Source organism: Leptodactylus fuscus, chromosome 10 (genome assembly GCF_031893055.1).
Source record: "Leptodactylus fuscus isolate aLepFus1 chromosome 10, aLepFus1.hap2, whole genome shotgun sequence".
Lineage (NCBI taxonomy): Eukaryota > Metazoa > Chordata > Amphibia > Anura > Leptodactylidae > Leptodactylus > Leptodactylus fuscus.
The window spans coordinates 37,081-59,224 of NC_134274.1; the positions used below are offsets into that span (position 1 = coordinate 37,081).

A 22,144-nucleotide genomic window follows, 5' to 3' on the forward strand; every position below is an offset into this window, starting at 1 on the left:
CTTACATCTGCCAAACCTTACTAACCGCACAGCGGATGCATACTGTATGTCACTGAGAGACGTCACTAAGCTGTCACATTTGAAAACTTGTTGTGTTCCTCTCATGTTCACCAGGTCTCGGAATCATAAAACCTATCGGACACATGGACTTCTACCCAAACGGAGGAGATCACATGGCCGGATGTCCAAGCAAGCTGACAATACTGATCAACAGTAAAGGTGCGATCTCCATAATGTGACCGCTCTTATAGTATATAGTGTGACCGCTCTTACAGTATACAGTATATAGTGTGACCTCTCTTACAGTATACAGTATATAGTGTGACCGCTCTTACAGTATACAGTATATAGTGTGACCTCTCTTACAGTATACAGTATATAGTGTGACCGCTCTGGCAGTATACAGTATATAGTGTGACCGCTCTTACAGTATACAGTATATAGTGTGACCGCTCTTACAGTATACAGTATATAGTGTGACCGCTCTTACAGTATACAGTATATAGTGTGACCGCTCTTACAGTATACAGTATATAGTGTGACCGCTCTTACAGTATACAGTATATAGTGTGACCGCTCTTACAGTATACAGTATATAGTGTGACCTCTCTTACTGTATACAGTATATAGTGTGACCTCTCTTACAGTATACAGTATATAGTGTGACCTCTCTTACAGTATACAGTATATAGTGTGACCGCTCTTACAGTATACAGTATATAGTGTGACCGCTCTTACAGTATATAGTGTGACCGCTCTTACAGTATACAGTATATAGTGTGACCGCTCTTACAGTATACAGTATATAGTGTGACCGCTCTGGCAGTATACAGTATATAGTGTGACCGCTCTTACAGTATACAGTATATAGTGTGACCTCTCTTACAGTATACAGTATATAGTGTGACCGCTCTTACAGTATACAGTATATAGTGTGACCGCTCTTACAGTATACAGTATATAGTGTGACCGCTCTTACAGTATACAGTATATAGTGTGACCGCTCTTACAGTATACAGTATATAGTGTGACCTCTCTTACTGTATACAGTATATAGTGTGACCGCTCTTACAGTATACAGTATATAGTGTGACCGCTCTGGCAGTATACAGTATATAGTGTGACCTCTCTTACAGTATACAGTATATAGTGTGACCGCTCTGGCAGTATACAGTATATAGTGTGACCGCTCTTACAGTATACAGTATATAGTGTGACCGCTCTGGCAGTATACAGTATATAGTGTGACCGCTCTTACAGTATACAGTATATAGTGTGACCTCTCTTACAGTATACAGTATATAGTGTGACCGCTCTTACAGTATACAGTATATAGTGTGACCGCTCTTACAGTATACAGTATATAGTGTGACCGCTCTTACAGTATACAGTATATAGTGTGACCGCTCTTACAGTATACAGTATATAGTGTGACCTCTCTTACTGTATACAGTATATAGTGTGACCGCTCTTACAGTATACAGTATATAGTGTGACCGCTCTGGCAGTATACAGTATATAGTGTGACCTCTCTTACAGTATACAGTATATAGTGTGACCGCTCTGGCAGTATACAGTATATAGTGTGACCGCTCTTACAGTATACAGTATATAGTGTGACCTCTCTTACAGTATACAGTATATAGTGTGACCTCTCTTACAGTATACAGTATATAGTGTGACCGCTCTTACAGTATACAGTATATAGTGTGACCGCTCTTACAGTATACAGTATATAGTGTGACCGCTCTTACAGTATACAGTATATAGTGTGACCTCTCTTACTGTATACAGTATATAGTGTGACCGCTCTGGCAGTATACAGTATATAGTGTGACCGCTCTTACAGTATACAGTATATAGTGTGACCGCTCTGGCAGTATACAGTATATAGTGTGACCGCTCTTACAGTATACAGTATATAGTGTGACCGCTCTTACAGTATACAGTATATAGTGTGACCGCTCTTACAGTATACAGTATATAGTGTGACCGCTCTTACAGTATACAGTATATAGTGTGACCGCTCTTACAGTATACAGTATATAGTGTGACCTCTCTTACAGTATACAGTATATAGTGTGACCGCTCTTACAGTATATAGTGTGACCACTCTTACAGTATACAGTATATAGTGTGACCGCTCTTACAGTATACAGTATATAGTGTGACCTCTCTTACAGTATACAGTATATAGTGTGACCTCTCTTACAGTATACAGTATATAGTGTGACCGCTCTTACAGTATACAGTATATAGTGTGACCTCTCTTACAGTATACAGTATATAGTGTGACCGCTCTTATAGTATACAGTATATAGTGTGACCGCTCTTTCAGTATACAGTATATAGTGTGACCTCTCTTACAGTATACAGTATATAGTGTGACCGCTCTGGCAGTATACAGTATATAGTGTGACCGCTCTGGCAGTATACAGTATATAGTGTGACCGCTCTGGCAGTATACAGTATATAGTGTGACCGCTCTGGCAGTATACAGTATATAGTGTGACCGCTCTGGCAGTATACAGTATATAGTGTGACCGCTCTTACAGTATACAGTATATAGTGTGACCTCTCTTAAAGTATACAGTATATAGTGTGACCTCTCTTAAAGTATACAGTATATAGTGTGACCGCTCTTACAGTATACAGTATATAGTGTGACCACTCTGGCAGTATACAGTATATAGTGTGACCGCTCTGGCAGTATACAGTATATAGTGTGACCGCTCTGGCAGTATACAGTATATAGTGTGACCGCTCTTACAGTATACAGTATATAGTGTGACCTCTCTTACAGTATACAGTATATAGTGTGACCGCTCTGGCAGTATACAGTATATAGTGTGACCGCTCTGGCAGTATACAGTATATAGTGTGACCGCTCTGGCAGTATACAGTATATAGTGTGACCGCTCTGGCAGTATACAGTATATAGTGTGACCGCTCTGGCAGTATACAGTATATAGTGTGACCGCTCTTACAGTATATAGTGTGACCGCTCTTACAGTATATAGTGTGACCTCTCTTACAGTATATAGTGTGACCGCTCTTACAGTATATAGTGTGACCGCTCTGGCAGTATACAGTATATAGTGTGACCGCTTTGGCAGTATACAGTATATAGTGTGACCGCTCTTACAGTATACAGTATATAGTGTGACCTCTCTTACAGTATACAGTATATAGTGTGAGCTCTCTTACAGTATACAGTATATAGTGTGACCGCTCTTATAGTATACAGTATATAGTGTGACCGCTCTTACAGTATACAGTATATAGTGTGACCGCTCTTACAGTATACAGTATATAGTGTGACCGCTCTGGCAGTATACAGTATATAGTGTGACTGCTCTTACAGTATACAGTATATAGTGTGACCGCTCTTATAGTATACAGTATATAGTGTGACCGCTCTTACAGTATACAGTATATAGTGTGACCGCTCTTACAGTATACAGTATATAGTGTGACCGCTCTGGCAGTATACAGTATATAGTGTGAGTGCTCTTACAGTATACAGTATATAGTGTGACCTCTCTTACAGTATACAGTATATAGTGTGACCGCTCTTACAGTATACAGTATATAGTGTGACCGCTCTGGCAGTATACAGTATATAGTGTGACCGCTCTGGCAGTATACAGTATATAGTGTGACCGCTCTGGCAGTATACAGTATATAGTGTGACCGCTCTGGCAGTATACAGTATATAGTGTGACCGCTCTTGCAGTATACAGTATATAGTGTGACCGCTCTTACAGTATACAGTATATAGTGTGACCTCTCTTACAGTATACAGTATATAGTGTGACCTCTCTTACAGTATACAGTATATAGTGTGACCGCTCTTATAGTATACAGTATATAGTGTGACCGCTCTTATAGTATACAGTATATAGTGTGACCGCTCTTACAGTATACAGTATATAGTGTGACCTCTCTTACAGTATACAGTATATAGTGTGACCGCTCTTACAGTATACAGTATATAGTGTGACCTCTCTTACAGTATACAGTATATAGTGTGACCGCTCTGGCAGTATACAGTATATAGTGTGACCGCTCTTACAGTATACAGTATATAGTGTGACCGCTCTTACAGTATACAGTATATAGTGTGACCTCTCTTACAGTATACAGTATATAGTGTGACCGCTCTGGCAGTATACAGTATATAGTGTGACATCTCTTACAGTATACAGTATATAGTGTGACCGCTCTGGCAGTATACAGTATATAGTGCGACCGCTCTTACAGTATACAGTATATAGTGTGACCTCTCTTACAGTATACAGTATATAGTGTGACCGCTCTGGCAGTATACAGTATATAGTGTGACCGCTCTGGCAGTATACAGTATATAGTGTGACCGCTCTGGCAGTATACAGTATATAGTGTGACCGCTCTTACAGTATACAGTATATAGTGTGACCTCTCTTAAAGTATACAGTATATAGTGTGACCTCTCTTAAAGTATACAGTATATAGTGTGACCGCTCTTACAGTATACAGTATATAGTGTGACCACTCTGGCAGTATACAGTATATAGTGTGACCGCTCTGGCAGTATACAGTATATAGTGTGACCGCTCTTACAGTATACAGTATATAGTGTGACCTCTCTTACAGTATACAGTATATAGTGTGACCGCTCTTACAGTATACAGTATATAGTGTGACCGCTCTGGCAGTATACAGTATATAGTGTGACCGCTCTGGCAGTATACAGTATATAGTGTGACCGCTCTGGCAGTATACAGTATATAGTGTGACCGCTCTGGCAGTATACAGTATATAGTGTGACCGCTCTGGCAGTATACAGTATATAGTGTGACCGCTCTTACAGTATATAGTGTGACCGCTCTTACAGTATATAGTGTGACCTCTCTTACAGTATATAGTATATAGTGTGACCGCTCTTACAGTATATAGTGTGACCGCTCTGGCAGTATACAGTATATAGTGTGGCCTCTCTTACAGTATATAGTATATAGTGTGACCGCTCTTACAGTATATAGTGTGACCGCTCTGGCAGTATACAGTATATAGTGTGACCGCTCTTACAGTATACAGTATATAGTGTGACCTCTCTTACAGTATACAGTATATAGTGTGACCTCTCTTACAGTATACAGTATATAGTGTGACCGCTCTTACAGTATACAGTATATAGTGTGACCGCTTTGGCAGTATACAGTATATAGTGTGACCGCTCTTACAGTATACAGTATATAGTGTGACCTCTCTTACAGTATACAGTATATAGTGTGACCGCTCTTATAGTATACAGTATATAGTGTGACCGCTCTTATAGTATACAGTATATAGTGTGACCGCTCTGGCAGTATACAGTATATAGTGTGACATCTCTTACAGTATACAGTATATAGTGTGACCGCTCTTGCAGTATACAGTATATAGTGTGACCGCTCTGGCAGTATACAGTATATAGTGTGACCGCTCTGGCAGTATACAGTATATAGTGTGACCGCTCTTATAGTATACAGTATATAGTGTGACCGCTCTTATAGTATACAGTATATAGTGTGACCGCTCTTACAGTATACAGTATATAGTGTGACCGCTCTTACAGTATACAGTATATAGTGTGACCGCTCTTACAGTATACAGTATATAGTGTGACCGCTCTGGCAGTATACAGTATATAGTGTGACCGCTCTGGCAGTATACAGTATATAGTGTGACCGCTCTGGCAGTATACAGTATATAATGTGACCGCTCTGGCAGTATACAGTATATAGTGTGACCTCTCTTACAGTATACAGTATATAGTGTGACCTCTCTTACAGTATACAGTATATAGTGTGACCGCTCTTACAGTATACAGTATATAGTGTGACCGCTCTTACAGTATACAGTATATAGTGTGACAGCTCTTACAGTATACAGTATATAGTGTGACCTCTCTTACAGTATACAGTATATAGTGTGACCTCTCTTACAGTATACAGTATATAGTGTGACCTCTCTTACAGTATACAGTATATAGTGTGACCGCTCTGGCAGTATACAGTATATAGTGTGACCGCTCTGGCAGTATACAGTATATAGTGTGACCGCTCTGGCAGTATACAGTATATAGTGTGACCGCTCTGGCAGTATACAGTATATAGTGTGACCGCTCTGGCAGTATACAGTATATAGTGTGACCTCTCTTACAGTATACAGTATATAGTGTGACCTCTCTTACAGTATACAGTATATAGTGTGACCTCTCTTACAGTATACAGTATATAGTGTGACCGCTCTTACAGTATACAGTATATAGTGTGACCGCTCTTACAGTATACAGTATATAGTGTGACCGCTCTTACAGTATACAGTATATAGTGTGACCGCTCTTACAGTATACAGTATATAGTGTGACCTCTCTTACAGTATACAGTATATAGTGTGGCCTCTCTTACAGTATACAGTATATAGTGTGACCGCTCTTATAGTATACAGTATATAGTGTGACCGCTCTTACAGTATACAGTATATAGTGTGACCTCTCTTACAGTATACAGTATATAGTGTGACCTCTCTTACAGTATACAGTATATAGTGTGACCGCTCTGGCAGTATACAGTATATAGTGTGACCGCTCTTACAGTATACAGTATATAGTGTGACCGCTCTTACAGTATACAGTATATAGTGTGACCTCTCTTACAGTATACAGTATATAGTGTGACCGCTCTTACAGTATATAGTGTGACCACTCTTACAGTATACAGTATATAGTGTGACCGCTCTTACAGTATACAGTATATAGTGTGACCTCTCTTACAGTATACAGTATATAGTGTGACCTCTCTTACAGTATACAGTATATAGTGTGACCGCTCTTACAGTATACAGTATATAGTGTGACCTCTCTTACAGTATACAGTATATAGTGTGACCGCTCTTATAGTATACAGTATATAGTGTGACCGCTCTTTCAGTATACAGTATATAGTGTGACCTCTCTTACAGTATACAGTATATAGTGTGACCGCTCTGGCAGTATACAGTATATAGTGTGACCGCTCTGGCAGTATACAGTATATAGTGTGACCGCTCTGGCAGTATACAGTATATAGTGTGACCGCTCTGGCAGTATACAGTATATAGTGTGACCGCTCTGGCAGTATACAGTATATAGTGTGACCGCTCTTACAGTATACAGTATATAGTGTGACCTCTCTTAAAGTATACAGTATATAGTGTGACCTCTCTTAAAGTATACAGTATATAGTGTGACCGCTCTTACAGTATACAGTATATAGTGTGACCACTCTGGCAGTATACAGTATATAGTGTGACCGCTCTGGCAGTATACAGTATATAGTGTGACCGCTCTGGCAGTATACAGTATATAGTGTGACCGCTCTTACAGTATACAGTATATAGTGTGACCTCTCTTACAGTATACAGTATATAGTGTGACCGCTCTGGCAGTATACAGTATATAGTGTGACCGCTCTGGCAGTATACAGTATATAGTGTGACCGCTCTGGCAGTATACAGTATATAGTGTGACCGCTCTGGCAGTATACAGTATATAGTGTGACCGCTCTGGCAGTATACAGTATATAGTGTGACCGCTCTTACAGTATATAGTGTGACCGCTCTTACAGTATATAGTGTGACCTCTCTTACAGTATATAGTGTGACCGCTCTTACAGTATATAGTGTGACCGCTCTGGCAGTATACAGTATATAGTGTGACCGCTTTGGCAGTATACAGTATATAGTGTGACCGCTCTTACAGTATACAGTATATAGTGTGACCTCTCTTACAGTATACAGTATATAGTGTGAGCTCTCTTACAGTATACAGTATATAGTGTGACCGCTCTTATAGTATACAGTATATAGTGTGACCGCTCTTACAGTATACAGTATATAGTGTGACCGCTCTTACAGTATACAGTATATAGTGTGACCGCTCTGGCAGTATACAGTATATAGTGTGACTGCTCTTACAGTATACAGTATATAGTGTGACCGCTCTTATAGTATACAGTATATAGTGTGACCGCTCTTACAGTATACAGTATATAGTGTGACCGCTCTTACAGTATACAGTATATAGTGTGACCGCTCTGGCAGTATACAGTATATAGTGTGAGTGCTCTTACAGTATACAGTATATAGTGTGACCTCTCTTACAGTATACAGTATATAGTGTGACCGCTCTTACAGTATACAGTATATAGTGTGACCGCTCTGGCAGTATACAGTATATAGTGTGACCGCTCTGGCAGTATACAGTATATAGTGTGACCGCTCTGGCAGTATACAGTATATAGTGTGACCGCTCTGGCAGTATACAGTATATAGTGTGACCGCTCTTGCAGTATACAGTATATAGTGTGACCGCTCTTACAGTATACAGTATATAGTGTGACCTCTCTTACAGTATACAGTATATAGTGTGACCTCTCTTACAGTATACAGTATATAGTGTGACCGCTCTTATAGTATACAGTATATAGTGTGACCGCTCTTATAGTATACAGTATATAGTGTGACCGCTCTTACAGTATACAGTATATAGTGTGACCTCTCTTACAGTATACAGTATATAGTGTGACCGCTCTTACAGTATACAGTATATAGTGTGACCTCTCTTACAGTATACAGTATATAGTGTGACCGCTCTGGCAGTATACAGTATATAGTGTGACCGCTCTTACAGTATACAGTATATAGTGTGACCGCTCTTACAGTATACAGTATATAGTGTGACCTCTCTTACAGTATACAGTATATAGTGTGACCGCTCTGGCAGTATACAGTATATAGTGTGACATCTCTTACAGTATACAGTATATAGTGTGACCGCTCTGGCAGTATACAGTATATAGTGCGACCGCTCTTACAGTATACAGTATATAGTGTGACCTCTCTTACAGTATACAGTATATAGTGTGACCGCTCTGGCAGTATACAGTATATAGTGTGACCGCTCTGGCAGTATACAGTATATAGTGTGACCGCTCTGGCAGTATACAGTATATAGTGTGACCGCTCTTACAGTATACAGTATATAGTGTGACCTCTCTTAAAGTATACAGTATATAGTGTGACCTCTCTTAAAGTATACAGTATATAGTGTGACCGCTCTTACAGTATACAGTATATAGTGTGACCACTCTGGCAGTATACAGTATATAGTGTGACCGCTCTGGCAGTATACAGTATATAGTGTGACCGCTCTTACAGTATACAGTATATAGTGTGACCTCTCTTACAGTATACAGTATATAGTGTGACCGCTCTTACAGTATACAGTATATAGTGTGACCGCTCTGGCAGTATACAGTATATAGTGTGACCGCTCTGGCAGTATACAGTATATAGTGTGACCGCTCTGGCAGTATACAGTATATAGTGTGACCGCTCTGGCAGTATACAGTATATAGTGTGACCGCTCTGGCAGTATACAGTATATAGTGTGACCGCTCTTACAGTATATAGTGTGACCGCTCTTACAGTATATAGTATATAGTGTGACCGCTCTTACAGTATATAGTGTGACCGCTCTGGCAGTATACAGTATATAGTGTGGCCTCTCTTACAGTATATAGTATATAGTGTGACCGCTCTTACAGTATATAGTGTGACCGCTCTGGCAGTATACAGTATATAGTGTGACCGCTCTTACAGTATACAGTATATAGTGTGACCTCTCTTACAGTATACAGTATATAGTGTGACCTCTCTTACAGTATACAGTATATAGTGTGACCGCTCTTACAGTATACAGTATATAGTGTGACCGCTTTGGCAGTATACAGTATATAGTGTGACCGCTCTTACAGTATACAGTATATAGTGTGACCTCTCTTACAGTATACAGTATATAGTGTGACCGCTCTTATAGTATACAGTATATAGTGTGACCGCTCTTATAGTATACAGTATATAGTGTGACCGCTCTGGCAGTATACAGTATATAGTGTGACATCTCTTACAGTATACAGTATATAGTGTGACCGCTCTTGCAGTATACAGTATATAGTGTGACCGCTCTGGCAGTATACAGTATATAGTGTGACCGCTCTGGCAGTATACAGTATATAGTGTGACCGCTCTTATAGTATACAGTATATAGTGTGACCGCTCTTATAGTATACAGTATATAGTGTGACCGCTCTTACAGTATACAGTATATAGTGTGACCGCTCTGGCAGTATACAGTATATAGTGTGACCGCTCTGGCAGTATACAGTATATAGTGTGACCGCTCTGGCAGTATACAGTATATAATGTGACCGCTCTGGCAGTATACAGTATATAGTGTGACCTCTCTTACAGTATACAGTATATAGTGTGACCTCTCTTACAGTATACAGTATATAGTGTGACCGCTCTTACAGTATACAGTATATAGTGTGACCGCTCTTACAGTATACAGTATATAGTGTGACAGCTCTTACAGTATACAGTATATAGTGTGACCTCTCTTACAGTATACAGTATATAGTGTGACCTCTCTTACAGTATACAGTATATAGTGTGACCTCTCTTACAGTATACAGTATATAGTGTGACCGCTCTGGCAGTATACAGTATATAGTGTGACCGCTCTGGCAGTATACAGTATATAGTGTGACCGCTCTGGCAGTATACAGTATATAGTGTGACCGCTCTGGCAGTATACAGTATATAGTGTGACCGCTCTGGCAGTATACAGTATATAGTGTGACCTCTCTTACAGTATACAGTATATAGTGTGACCTCTCTTACAGTATACAGTATATAGTGTGACCTCTCTTACAGTATACAGTATATAGTGTGACCGCTCTTACAGTATACAGTATATAGTGTGACCGCTCTTACAGTATACAGTATATAGTGTGACCGCTCTTACAGTATACAGTATATAGTGTGACCGCTCTTACAGTATACAGTATATAGTGTGACCTCTCTTACAGTATACAGTATATAGTGTGGCCTCTCTTACAGTATACAGTATATAGTGTGACCGCTCTTATAGTATACAGTATATAGTGTGACCGCTCTTACAGTATACAGTATATAGTGTGACCTCTCTTACAGTATACAGTATATAGTGTGACCGCTCTTACAGTATACAGTATATAGTGTGACCTCTCTTACAGTATACAGTATATAGTGTGACCGCTCTGGCAGTATACAGTATATAGTGTGACCGCTCTTACAGTATACAGTATATAGTGTGACCGCTCTTACAGTATACAGTATATAGTGTGACCTCTCTTACAGTATACAGTATATAGTGTGACCGCTCTTACAGTATACAGTATATAGTGTGACCGCTCTTACAGTATACAGTATATAGTGTGACCGCTCTTACAGTATACAGTATATAGTGTGACCGCTCTTACAGTATACAGTATATAGTGTGACCGCTCTTACAGTATATAGTGTGACCGCTCTTACAGTATACAGTATATAGTGTGACCGCTCTTACAGTATACAGTATATAGTGTGACCTCTCTTACAGTATACAGTATATAGTGTGACCTCTCTTACAGTATACAGTATATAGTGTGACCGCTCTTACAGTATACAGTATATAGTGTGACCGCTCTTACAGTATATAGTGTGACCGCTCTTACAGTATACAGTATATAGTGTGACCTCTCTTACAGTATACAGTATATAGTGTGACCTCTCTTACAGTATATAGTGTGACCGCTCTTACAGTATACAGTATATAGTGTGACCTCTCTTACAGTATACAGTATATAGTGTGACCGCTCTTACAGTATACAGTATATAGTGTGACCGCTCTTACAGTATATAGTGTGACCGCTCTTACAGTATATAGTGTGACCGCTCTTACAGTATACAGTATATAGTGTGACCTCTCTTACAGTATACAGTATATAGTGTGACCGCTCTTACAGTATACAGTATATAGTGTGACCGCTCTTACAGTATATAGTGTGACCGCTCTTACAGTATACAGTATATAGTGTGACCGCTCTTACAGTATACAGTATATAGTGTGACCTCTCTTACAGTATACAGTATATAGTGTGACCTCTCTTACAGTATACAGTATATAGTGTGGCCTCTCTTACAGTATACAGTATATAATGTGACCTCTCTTACAGTATACAGTATATAGTGTGACCTCTCTTACAGTATACAGTATATAGTGTGACCTCTCTTACAGTATACAGTATATAGTGTGACCGCTCTGGCAGTATACAGTATATAGTGTGACCGCTCTGGCAGTATACATTATATAGTGTGACCGCTCTGGCAGTATACAGTATATAGTGTGACCGCTCTGGCAGTATACAGTATATAGTGTGACCTCTCTTACAGTATATAGTATATAATGTGACCTCTCTTACAGTATACAGTATATAGTGTGACCTCTCTTACAGTATACAGTATATAGTGTGACCTCTCTTACAGTATACAGTATATAGTGTGACCGCTCTGGCAGTATACAGTATATAGTGTGACCGCTCTGGCAGTATACAGTATATAGTGTGACCGCTCTGGCAGTATACAGTATATAGTGTGACCGCTCTGGCAGTATACAGTATATAGTGTGACCGCTCTTACAGTATACAGTATATAGTGTGACCTCTCTTACAGTATACAGTATATAGTGTGACCTCTCTTATAGTATACAGTATATAGTGTGACCGCTCTTACAGTATACAGTATATAGTGTGACCTCTCTTATAGTATACAGTATATAGTGTGACCGCTCTTACAGTATACAGTATATAGTGTGACCGCTCTTATAGTATACAGTATATAGTGTGACCGCTCTTATAGTATACAGTATATAATGTGACCTCTCTGGCAGTATACAGTATATAGTGTGACCGCTCTTACAGTATACAGTATATAGTGTGACCTCTCTTACAGTATACAGTATATAGTGTGACCTCTCTTACAGTATACAGTATATAGTGTGACCGCTCTGGCAGTATACAGTATATAGTGTGACCGCTCTGGCAGTATACAGTATATAGTGTGACCGCTCTGGCAGTATACAGTATATAGTGTGACCGCTCTGGCAGTATACAGTATATAGTGTGACCTCTCTTACAGTATACAGTATATAGTGTGACCTCTCTTACAGTATACAGTATATAGTGTGACCTCTCTTACAGTATACAGTATATAGTGTGACCGCTCTTACAGTATACAGTATATAGTGTGACCTCTCTTACAGTATACAGTATATAGTGTGGCCTCTCTTACAGTATACAGTATATAGTGTGACCTCTCTTACAGTATACAGTATATAGTGTGACCTCTCTTACAGTATACAGTATATAGTGTGACCGCTCTTACAGTATACAGTATATAGTGTGACCTCTCTTACAGTATACAGTATATAGTGTGGCCTCTCTTACAGTATACAGTATATAGTGTGACCTCTCTTACAGTATACAGTATATAGTGTGGCCTCTCTTACAGTATACAGTATATAGTGTGACCTCTCTTACAGTATACAGTATATAGTGTGACCGCTCTGGCAGTATACAGTATATAGTGTGACCGCTCTTACAGTATACAGTATATAGTGTGACCGCTCTTACAGTATATAGTGTGACCGCTCTTACAGTATACAGTATATAGTGTGACCTCTCTTACAGTATACAGTATATAGTGTGACCTCTCTTATAGTATACAGTATATAGTGTGACCTCTCTTACAGTATACAGTATATAGTGTGACCTCTCTTACAGTATACAGTATATAGTGTGACCTCTCTTACAGTATACAGTATATAGTGTGACCACTCTTACAGTATACAGTATATAGTGTGACCGCTCTTACAGTATACAGTATATAGTGTGACCGCTCTTACAGTATACAGTATATAGTGTGACCTCTCTTACAGTATACAGTATATAGTGTGACCGCTCTGGCAGTATACAGTATATAGTGTGACCGCTCTGGCAGTATACAGTATATAGTGTGACCGCTCTGGCAGTATACAGTATATAGTGTGACCGCTCTGGCAGTATACAGTATATAGTGTGACCGCTCTTACAGTATATAGTGTGACCGCTCTTACAGTATATAGTATATAGTGTGACCGCTCTTACAGTATATAGTATATAGTGTGACCGCTCTTACAGTATATAGTGTGACCGCTCTGGCAGTATACAGTATATAGTGTGACCGCTCTTACAGTATATAGTATATAGTGTGACCGCTCTGGCAGTATATAGTGTGACCGCTCTGGCAGTATATAGTGTGACCGCTCTGGCAGTATACAGTTGCCGGTGTTATTCCTTTCCCTTCCTCTTGTAGTTGCGATTAGTGAGTTTTCTGATATTTTATATTTATAATTTTTTCCTTATTTCCTCGCAGACTCGTTTAACATTTTGGCGTGTAATCACTTCCGGTCATTTATCTACTTCACGTACAGTGTCAGTCACTCGGACGCCTTCATCAGTTACCCCTGTGAGAGCTATACGGCCTTCACCGCGGTACGCTCTCTCCAATGGTCTCCAGCGCAAAACCCACCTCCCCGCCTCATGTCCCCACCTCCCCGCCCCATGTCCCCGCCCCATGTCCCCGCCCCATCTCCTGCCCCACCTCCCCGCCCCATGTCCCCGCCCCATGTCCCCGCCTCATGTCCCCGCCCCATGTCCCCGCCTCATCTCCTGCCCCACCTCCCCGCCCCATGTCCCCGCCCCATGTCCCCGCCCCATCTCCTGCCCCACCTCCCCACCTCCTGATCTCCTGCCCCACCTCCCCGCCCCATCTCCTGCCCCACCTCCCCATCTCCTGTCCCACCTCCCCGCCCCATCTCCTGCCCCACCTCCCCACCTGATCTCCCCGCCCCACCTCCCCGCCCCATCTCCCCGCCCCATCTCCTGCCCCACCTCCCCGCCCCATCTCCTGCCCCACCTCCCCGCCTCATCTCCTGCCCCACCTCCCCGCCCCATCTCCTGCCCCACCTCCCCGCCCCATCTCCTGCCCCACCTCCCCGCCCCATCTCCTGCCCCACCTCCCCGCCCCATCTCCTGCCCCACCTCCCCATCTCCTGCCCCACCTCCCCATCTCCTGCCCCACATCCCCGCCCCATCTCCTGCCCCACCTCCCCGCCTCATCTCCTGCCCCACCTCCCCGCCCCATCTCCTGCCCCACCTCCCCGCCCCATCTCCTGCCCCACCTCCCCGCCCCATCTCCTGCCCCACCTCCCCATCTCCTGCCCCACCTCCCCGCCCCATCTCCTGCCCCACCTCCCCGCCTCATCTCCTGCCCCACCTCCCCGCCTCATCTCCTGCCCCACCTCTTCGCCCCATCTCCTGCCCCACCTCTTCGCCCCATCTCCTGCCCCACCTCCCCATCTCCTGCCCCACATCCCCGCCCCATCTCCTGCCCCACCTCCCCACCTGATCTCCTGCCCCACCTCCCCGCCCCATCTCCTGCCCCACCTCCCCGCCCCATCTCCTGCCCCACCTCCCCGCCCCATCTCCTGCCCCACCTCCCCGCCTGATCTCCTGCCCCACCTCCCCGCCTCATCTCCTGCCCCACCTCCCCGCCTCATCTCCTGCCCCACCTCCCCGCCCCATCTCCTGCCCCACCTCCCCGCCCCATCTCCTGCCCCACCTCCCCGCCCCATCTCCTGCCCCACCTCCCCGCCCGATCTCCTGCCCCACCTCCCCGCCCGATCTCCTGCCCCACCTCCCCGCCTCATCTCCTGCCCCACCTCCCCGCCCCATCTCCTGCCCCACCTCCCCGCCCCATCTCCTGCCCCACCTCCCCGCCCCATCTCCTGCCCCACCTCCCCGCCCCATCTCCTGCCCCACCTCCCCACCTGATCTCCTGCCCCACCTCCCCACCTGATCTCCTGCCCCACCTCCCCGCCCCATCTCCTGCCCCACCTCCCCGCCCCATCTCCTGCCCCACCTCCCCGCCCCATCTCCTGCCCCACCTCCCCACCTGATCTCCTGCCCCACCTCCCCATCTCCAGATTCCTGCAGATGAGACATTGATTAGGGTTCACTTACTTTCTGCAGGGCTCCTGCTTCCCCTGCGCCCCTGGGGGTTGTCCATCTATGGGGTACTACGCTGACTCCTCCCACAACACCACCAATTGGAATCAGAGCTTCTATCTAAACACTGGGGAGGACATCAATGAATTATCCAGTAAGTGGCTGCGTTAACCCTTCACTGCGCTGACACTCACTTTTATGCATTTTAACACTTAAAACGCTGGACATGTTAGGCCACCTGGCAATCTCCAGCATGGACAACTTTCCTCGAGAAATAATGGCTGCCATTCTCCATTGTTTTCGTTTTCTCCATTGAGACTGCCATGAATTGGTGAAACACAATGGATTCTACTAAGTGGAGCGGCAGCGATTTCATGACAGTAACTTGGCCTTGGCGGGGGGTTGCGGTTGCAGACCATGCGGATGATTGGATACAGATTGCTGTGTATGGGTGATGTTGACCTGGAGTGGGAGCAGATGGAGGAGATCATGACAATGGCCACGTGCTCGGTGTGGATGTGGCCTCCATAGACCATCTTGGGCAGAAGGAATAGAAGCGTCTCGCTCACTCGGTGCATTAGCTGGAGGGCTTTCTATTGTCGGGGCGGAGGTGCAGACTTCCACCCAGTCAGAAGAGACCACAGAACAATGGCCGGGCTCTCATCTTAGCTATTGTTTGATACAAATGCAGAAGATAGACAGGAGTGTTTGGTGTCCATGGTCAATGTGGACGCTTTGGCCGCTGGACGTCAGACAGTCACTGGTCACTGATCTTTCCCGGGAATCCTGCTGATGTGGCCCGAGACTCGGTGTCAGAGACCCTGCAGTTATGGACAGATCCGGAAAGATCTTAAAGGTGAGGGTATCTGAATATATCAAGGTGTTGGCTGGAGTCGTGGTGCGGCCCTGGGATCTAGAAGGATATAATGCTGAGCTCAGACGGAGGGCGATAAGACTCATCACATCTATATATTCTGTATGTGACATCCGCAGTGTAACCCCTCCATATAGGAGGACTAGACGCCGCCTAGGTTACAGACCACACGACGCACCAGGAGGACTTGTATAACATGCACATATATACATAGGTGACATACATATAACATGTAAGGTATAACATGCTATTACATCTGCTCTGTGACCTCCAGGATGGAGATACAAGATTTCGGTGTTATTGAGAGGAACTGGCAGACGGCTCGGAAAATTGTATGTCGGTGTCGCCTTCCCAGTGTCTGGGGGCAATGAGACGTTTTATAGGGTGTCCAGGTAAGTCCTGCACAGTGGGGGTGGGGGGTCCCTGTGGTACCTGTAGAAGTAAGACGTGTCCTGTGCAGGTGGAAGGTCATCTTTCTAACCAGCCCACACTGGTGACTTGGTAATGGCTTAACTGGCCATCATATTCTCCAGTCACATCCAGAGCTGCAGTCAGTGAGGTGTTCCATCATGTCTTATACTCCAGTCAGCTCCAGAGCTGCAGTCAGTGATGTGTTCCATCATGTCTTATGCTCCAGTCAGCTCCAGAGCTGCAGTCAGTGAGGTGTTCCATCATGTCTTATACTCCAGTCACTTCCAGAGCTGTAGTCAGTGATATGTTCCATCATGTCTTATACTCCAGTCACTTCCAGAGCTGTAGTCAGTGATGTGTTCCAGCATGTCTTATGCTCCAGTCACATCCAGAGCTGCAGTCAGTGATGTGTTCCATCATGTCTTATACTCCAGTCACTTCCAGAGCTGTAGTCAGTGAGGTGTTCCATCATGTCTTATACTCCAGTCAGCTCCAGAGCTGCAGTCAGTGATGTGTTCCATCATGTCTTATGCTCCAGTCAGCTCCAGAGCTGCAGTCAGTGAGGTGTTCCATCATGTCTTATACTCCAGTCACTTCCAGAGCTGTAGTCAGTGATATGTTCCATCATGTCTTATACTCCAGTCACTTCCAGAGCTGTAGTCAGTGATGTGTTCCAGCATGTCTTATGCTCCAGTCACATCCAGAGCTGTAGTCAGTGATGTGTTCCATCATGTCTTATGCTCCAGTCACATCCAGAGCTGCAGTCAGTGATGTGTTCCATCATGTCTTATACTCCAGTCACATCCAGAGCTGCAGTCAGTGATGTGTTCCAGCATGTCTTATACTCCAGTTACATCCAGAGCTGCAGTCAGTGATGTGTTCTGCTCCAATCACATTCAGGGCTGCAGTTACTGTTCTATCACATCATGTCTTACTTTCCAACCATATCCATCCAGAACCTGAATCCCCATATTGCACCCTGAGCGGAGTTCTGTGGTTCACATTGAGAGATGCGACCTAACTGAGTGGCTCTCTAGTAAGCAACATAATTGTAACCGCAGCTCTGGATGTGACTAGAGGAATAGATTTGCTAGCCGATTGTGATTGTGCCTGCAGCTCTGTATGTGAGTTGTGCTGATGTTTGTCTCTTTGTGTGTAGGGGTCTCCTGGTCCCTGGGGACACGTACTCCATCTTTGTGGACTCTGGGGTGAAGCTCCACGCTGCGCTCAATGTCACCTTCCATTGGACGTCATTGACCAATCTCTTCAAGATCCAGCTGGGAGCAGACAGAATAGAAATCCAGGCCGGGGAGGACGGGTCAATGTAAGTACTCCCAGTGCTGCAGGGGGCGATAGCCTCAGCATCCTTAGCATAATCTGCAGGTCCAGTACAATGTGTCAGTGCAGTGACAGAACTGACATCGCGACTACTGAGGCTTCAGCGGCTCTTATGTCACAGACTTATCTGCACTGGATATAATTGTAGCAAATAGTCAGCTGTGACCAGTGTCGGGTGATAAAGCTTGTGTAGTATAACACAAACCGGTCTTAGTACTCACTGATCTATCCCCAGCATTGGTCACTGTGATAAATCTTGTGTAGTATAACATAAACCGGTCTTTGTACTCACTGATCTATCCCCAGCATCAGTCACCATGATAGAGCTAGTGTAGTATAACATAAACTGGTCTTAGTACTCACTGATCTATCCCCAGCATCAGTCACCGTGATAAAGCTTGTGTAGTATAACATAAACCGGTCTTAGTACTCACTGATCTATCCCCAGCATCAGTCACTGTGATAAAGCTTGTGTAGTATAACATAAACCGGTCTTGGTGCACATTGATCTATCCCTAGCATCAGTTACCGTGATAAAGCTTGTGTAGTATAAGATAAACCGGTCTTAGTACTCACTGATCTATCGTCATCATCAGTCACCGTGATAAAGCTTGTGTAGTATAACATAAACCGGTCTTAATACTCACTGATCTATACCCAGCATCAGTCACTGTGATAAAGCATGTGTAGTATAACATAAACCGGTCTTAGTACACTCTGATCTATCCCCAGCATCAGTCACTGTGATAAAGCATGTGTAGTATAACATAAACCGGTCTTAGTACTCACTGATCTATCCCCAGCATCAGTCACTGTGATAAAGCTTGTGTAGTATAACATAAACCGCTCTTAGTACTCACTGATCTATCCCCAGCATCAGTCACTGTGATAAAGCATGTGTAGTATAACATAAACCGGTCTTAGTACACTCTGATCTATCCCCAGCATCAGTCACTGTGATAAAGCTTGTGTAGTATAACATAAACCGGTCTTAGTACTCACTGATCTATCCCCAGCATCAGTCACTGTGATAAAGCTTGTGTAGTATAACATAAACCGGTCTTAGTACTCACTGATCTATCCCCAGCATCAGTCACTGTGATAAAGCTTGTGTAGTATAACATAAACCAGTCTTAGTACACTCTGATCTATCCCCAGCATCAGTCACTGTGATAAAGCTTGTGTAGTATAAGATAAACCGGTCTTAATACTCACTGATCTATCCCCAGCATCAGTCACCGTGATAGAGCTAGTGTAGATTTAGTTCACACTGTGTAATATCCTCCAGGATTAGTCATCTTGTATGTAGTATAGGGCCAGTAGCCCTCTCAGGCTGGTAGTCCTCTCAGGCTGGTAGCCTTCTCAGGCTGGTAGCCCTCTCAGGCAGGTAGCCCTCTCAGGCAGGTAGCCCTCTCAGGCAGGTAGCCCTCTCAGGCTGGTAACACTCTCAGGCTGGTAGCCCTCTCAGGCTTGTAGCCCTCTGAGTCAGGTAGTCCTCTGAGTCAGGTAGTCCTCTGAGTCAGGTAGTCCTCTGAGTCAGGTAGCCCTCTGAGTCAGGTAGCCCTCCGAGTCAGTTAGCCCTCTCAGACAGGTAGTCCTCTCAGACAGGTAGTCCTCTCAGACAGGTAGTCCTCTCAGGCAGTTAGTCCTCTCAGGTAGGTAGCCCTCCTCTCAGGCAGGTAGCCCTCCGAGTCAGGTAGCCCTCTCAGGTATGTAGTCCTCTCAGGTAGGTAGTCCTCTCAGGTAGGTAGTCCTCTCAGGCAGGTAGCCCTCTGAGTCAGGTAGCCCTCTGAGTCAGGTAGCCCTCTCAGGCGGTGTGACGTATCGGGTGTTACCACTCATTAGATGTTTTTTCTTCTATAGATTTTCATTCTGCTCAAACGAGATGGTCTTGGACAGTGAAGCCCATTATCTGGACCCCTGTTAAGTAGGACTGAAGGTGCCGGAGGGGCGACTACCCCCCCCCCCTCCTTATTCCGCTACTGCTAAAGATTAACAACTTTCAGATTATCATGACACTAACCAGTAACTGTCTGCATGTAGCTGATCAGTCAATAAAGTTTTTATTCTGGGAATTTTGTGTTGAATTTTTATTGAAAAAAAAACAAAACACCTTGAATCTCCTGCTGATGGTGCTGACCATGGCTGATGATGGTGCTTACCATGGCCGATGATGGTCTCTGCTCCTGCTGATGGTGCTGACCATGGTTGATGATGGTCTCTGCTCCTGCTGATGGTGCTGACCATGGTTGATGATCGTCTCTGCTCCTGCTGATGGTGCTGACCATGGCTGATGATGGTCTCTGCTCCTGCTGATGGTGCTGACCATGGTTGATGATCGTCTCTGCTCCTGCTGATGGTGCTGACCATGGCTGATGATGGTGCTGACCATGGCTGATGGTGCTTACCATGGCTAATGATGGTCTCTGCTCCTGCTGATGGTGCTGACCATGGTTGATGATCGTCTCTGCTCCTGCTGATGGTGCTGGCCATGGATGATGATGGTGCTAACCATGGCTGATGATGGTCTCTGCTCCTGCTGATGGTGCTGACCATGGCTGATGATAGTGGTGACCATGGCTGATGGTGCTTACAATGGCTGATGATGGTGCTGACCATGGCTGATGGTGCTGACCATGGCCGATGATGGTCTCTGCTCCTGCTGATGGTGCTGACCATGGCTGATGATGGTCTCAGCTCCTGCTGATGGTGCTGACCATGGTTGATGATGGTCTCTGCTCCTGCTGATGGTGCTGGCCATGGCTGATGATGGTGCTGACCATGGCTGATGGTGCTTACCATGGCTGATGATGGTCTCTGCTCCTGCTGATGGTGCTGACCATGGTTGATGATGGTCTCTGCTCCTGCTGATGGTGCTGACCATGGTTGATGATCGTCTCTGCTCCTGCTGATGGTGCTGACCATGGCTGATGATGGTCTCTGCTCCTGCTGATGGTGCTGACCATGGTTGATGATCGTCTCTGCTCCTGCTGATGGTGCTGACCATGGCTGATGATGGTCTCAGCTCCTGCTGATGGTGCTGACCATGGCTGATGATGGTCTCAGCTCCTGCTGATGGTGCTGACCATGGTTGATGATGGTCTCTGCTCCTGCTGATGGTGCTGGCCATGGCTGATGATGGTGCTGACCATGGCTGATGGTGCTTACCATGGCTGATGATGGTCTCTGCTCCTGCTGATGGTGCTGACCATGGCTGATGATGGTCTCTGCTCCTGCTGATGGTGCTGACCATGGTTGATGATCGTCTCTGCTCCTGCTGATGGTGCTGACCATGGCCGATGATGGTCTCTGCTCCTGCTGATGGTGCTGACCATGGTTGATGATCGTCTCTGCTCCTGCTGATGGTGCTGACCTTGGTTGATGATGGTCTCTGCTCCTGCTGATGGTGCTGACCATGGTTGATGATCGTCTCTGCTCCTGCTGATGGTGCTGACCATGGTTGATGATCGTCTCTGCTCCTGCTGATGGTGCTGACCATGGCTGATGATGGTCTCTGCTCCTGCTTATGGTGCTGACCATGGTTGAT

At 44.5% G+C, this 22,144-nt stretch overlaps 1 protein-coding gene across 2 annotated transcripts in view; it reads left to right on the top strand.

Moving 5' to 3' along the window:
• Positions 1-20,609, top strand: part of LOC142219077 (pancreatic lipase-related protein 2-like) — a 55,296-nt gene extending 34,687 nt beyond the window's left edge. For both annotated transcript variants that reach the window (XM_075288037.1, XM_075288038.1), the window contains exons 5-10: positions 115-219; positions 14,341-14,459; positions 15,999-16,128; positions 17,123-17,240; positions 18,419-18,583; positions 20,461-20,609. In XM_075288037.1, coding sequence (XP_075144138.1) covers positions 115-219; positions 14,341-14,459; positions 15,999-16,128; positions 17,123-17,240; positions 18,419-18,583; positions 20,461-20,524 — 701 coding nt within the window. In that variant the 3' untranslated portion in view covers positions 20,525-20,609. The remainder of the gene's footprint in view (positions 1-114; positions 220-14,340; positions 14,460-15,998; positions 16,129-17,122; positions 17,241-18,418; positions 18,584-20,460) is intronic.
• The last annotated feature ends 1,535 nt before the right edge of the window (positions 20,610-22,144 follow it).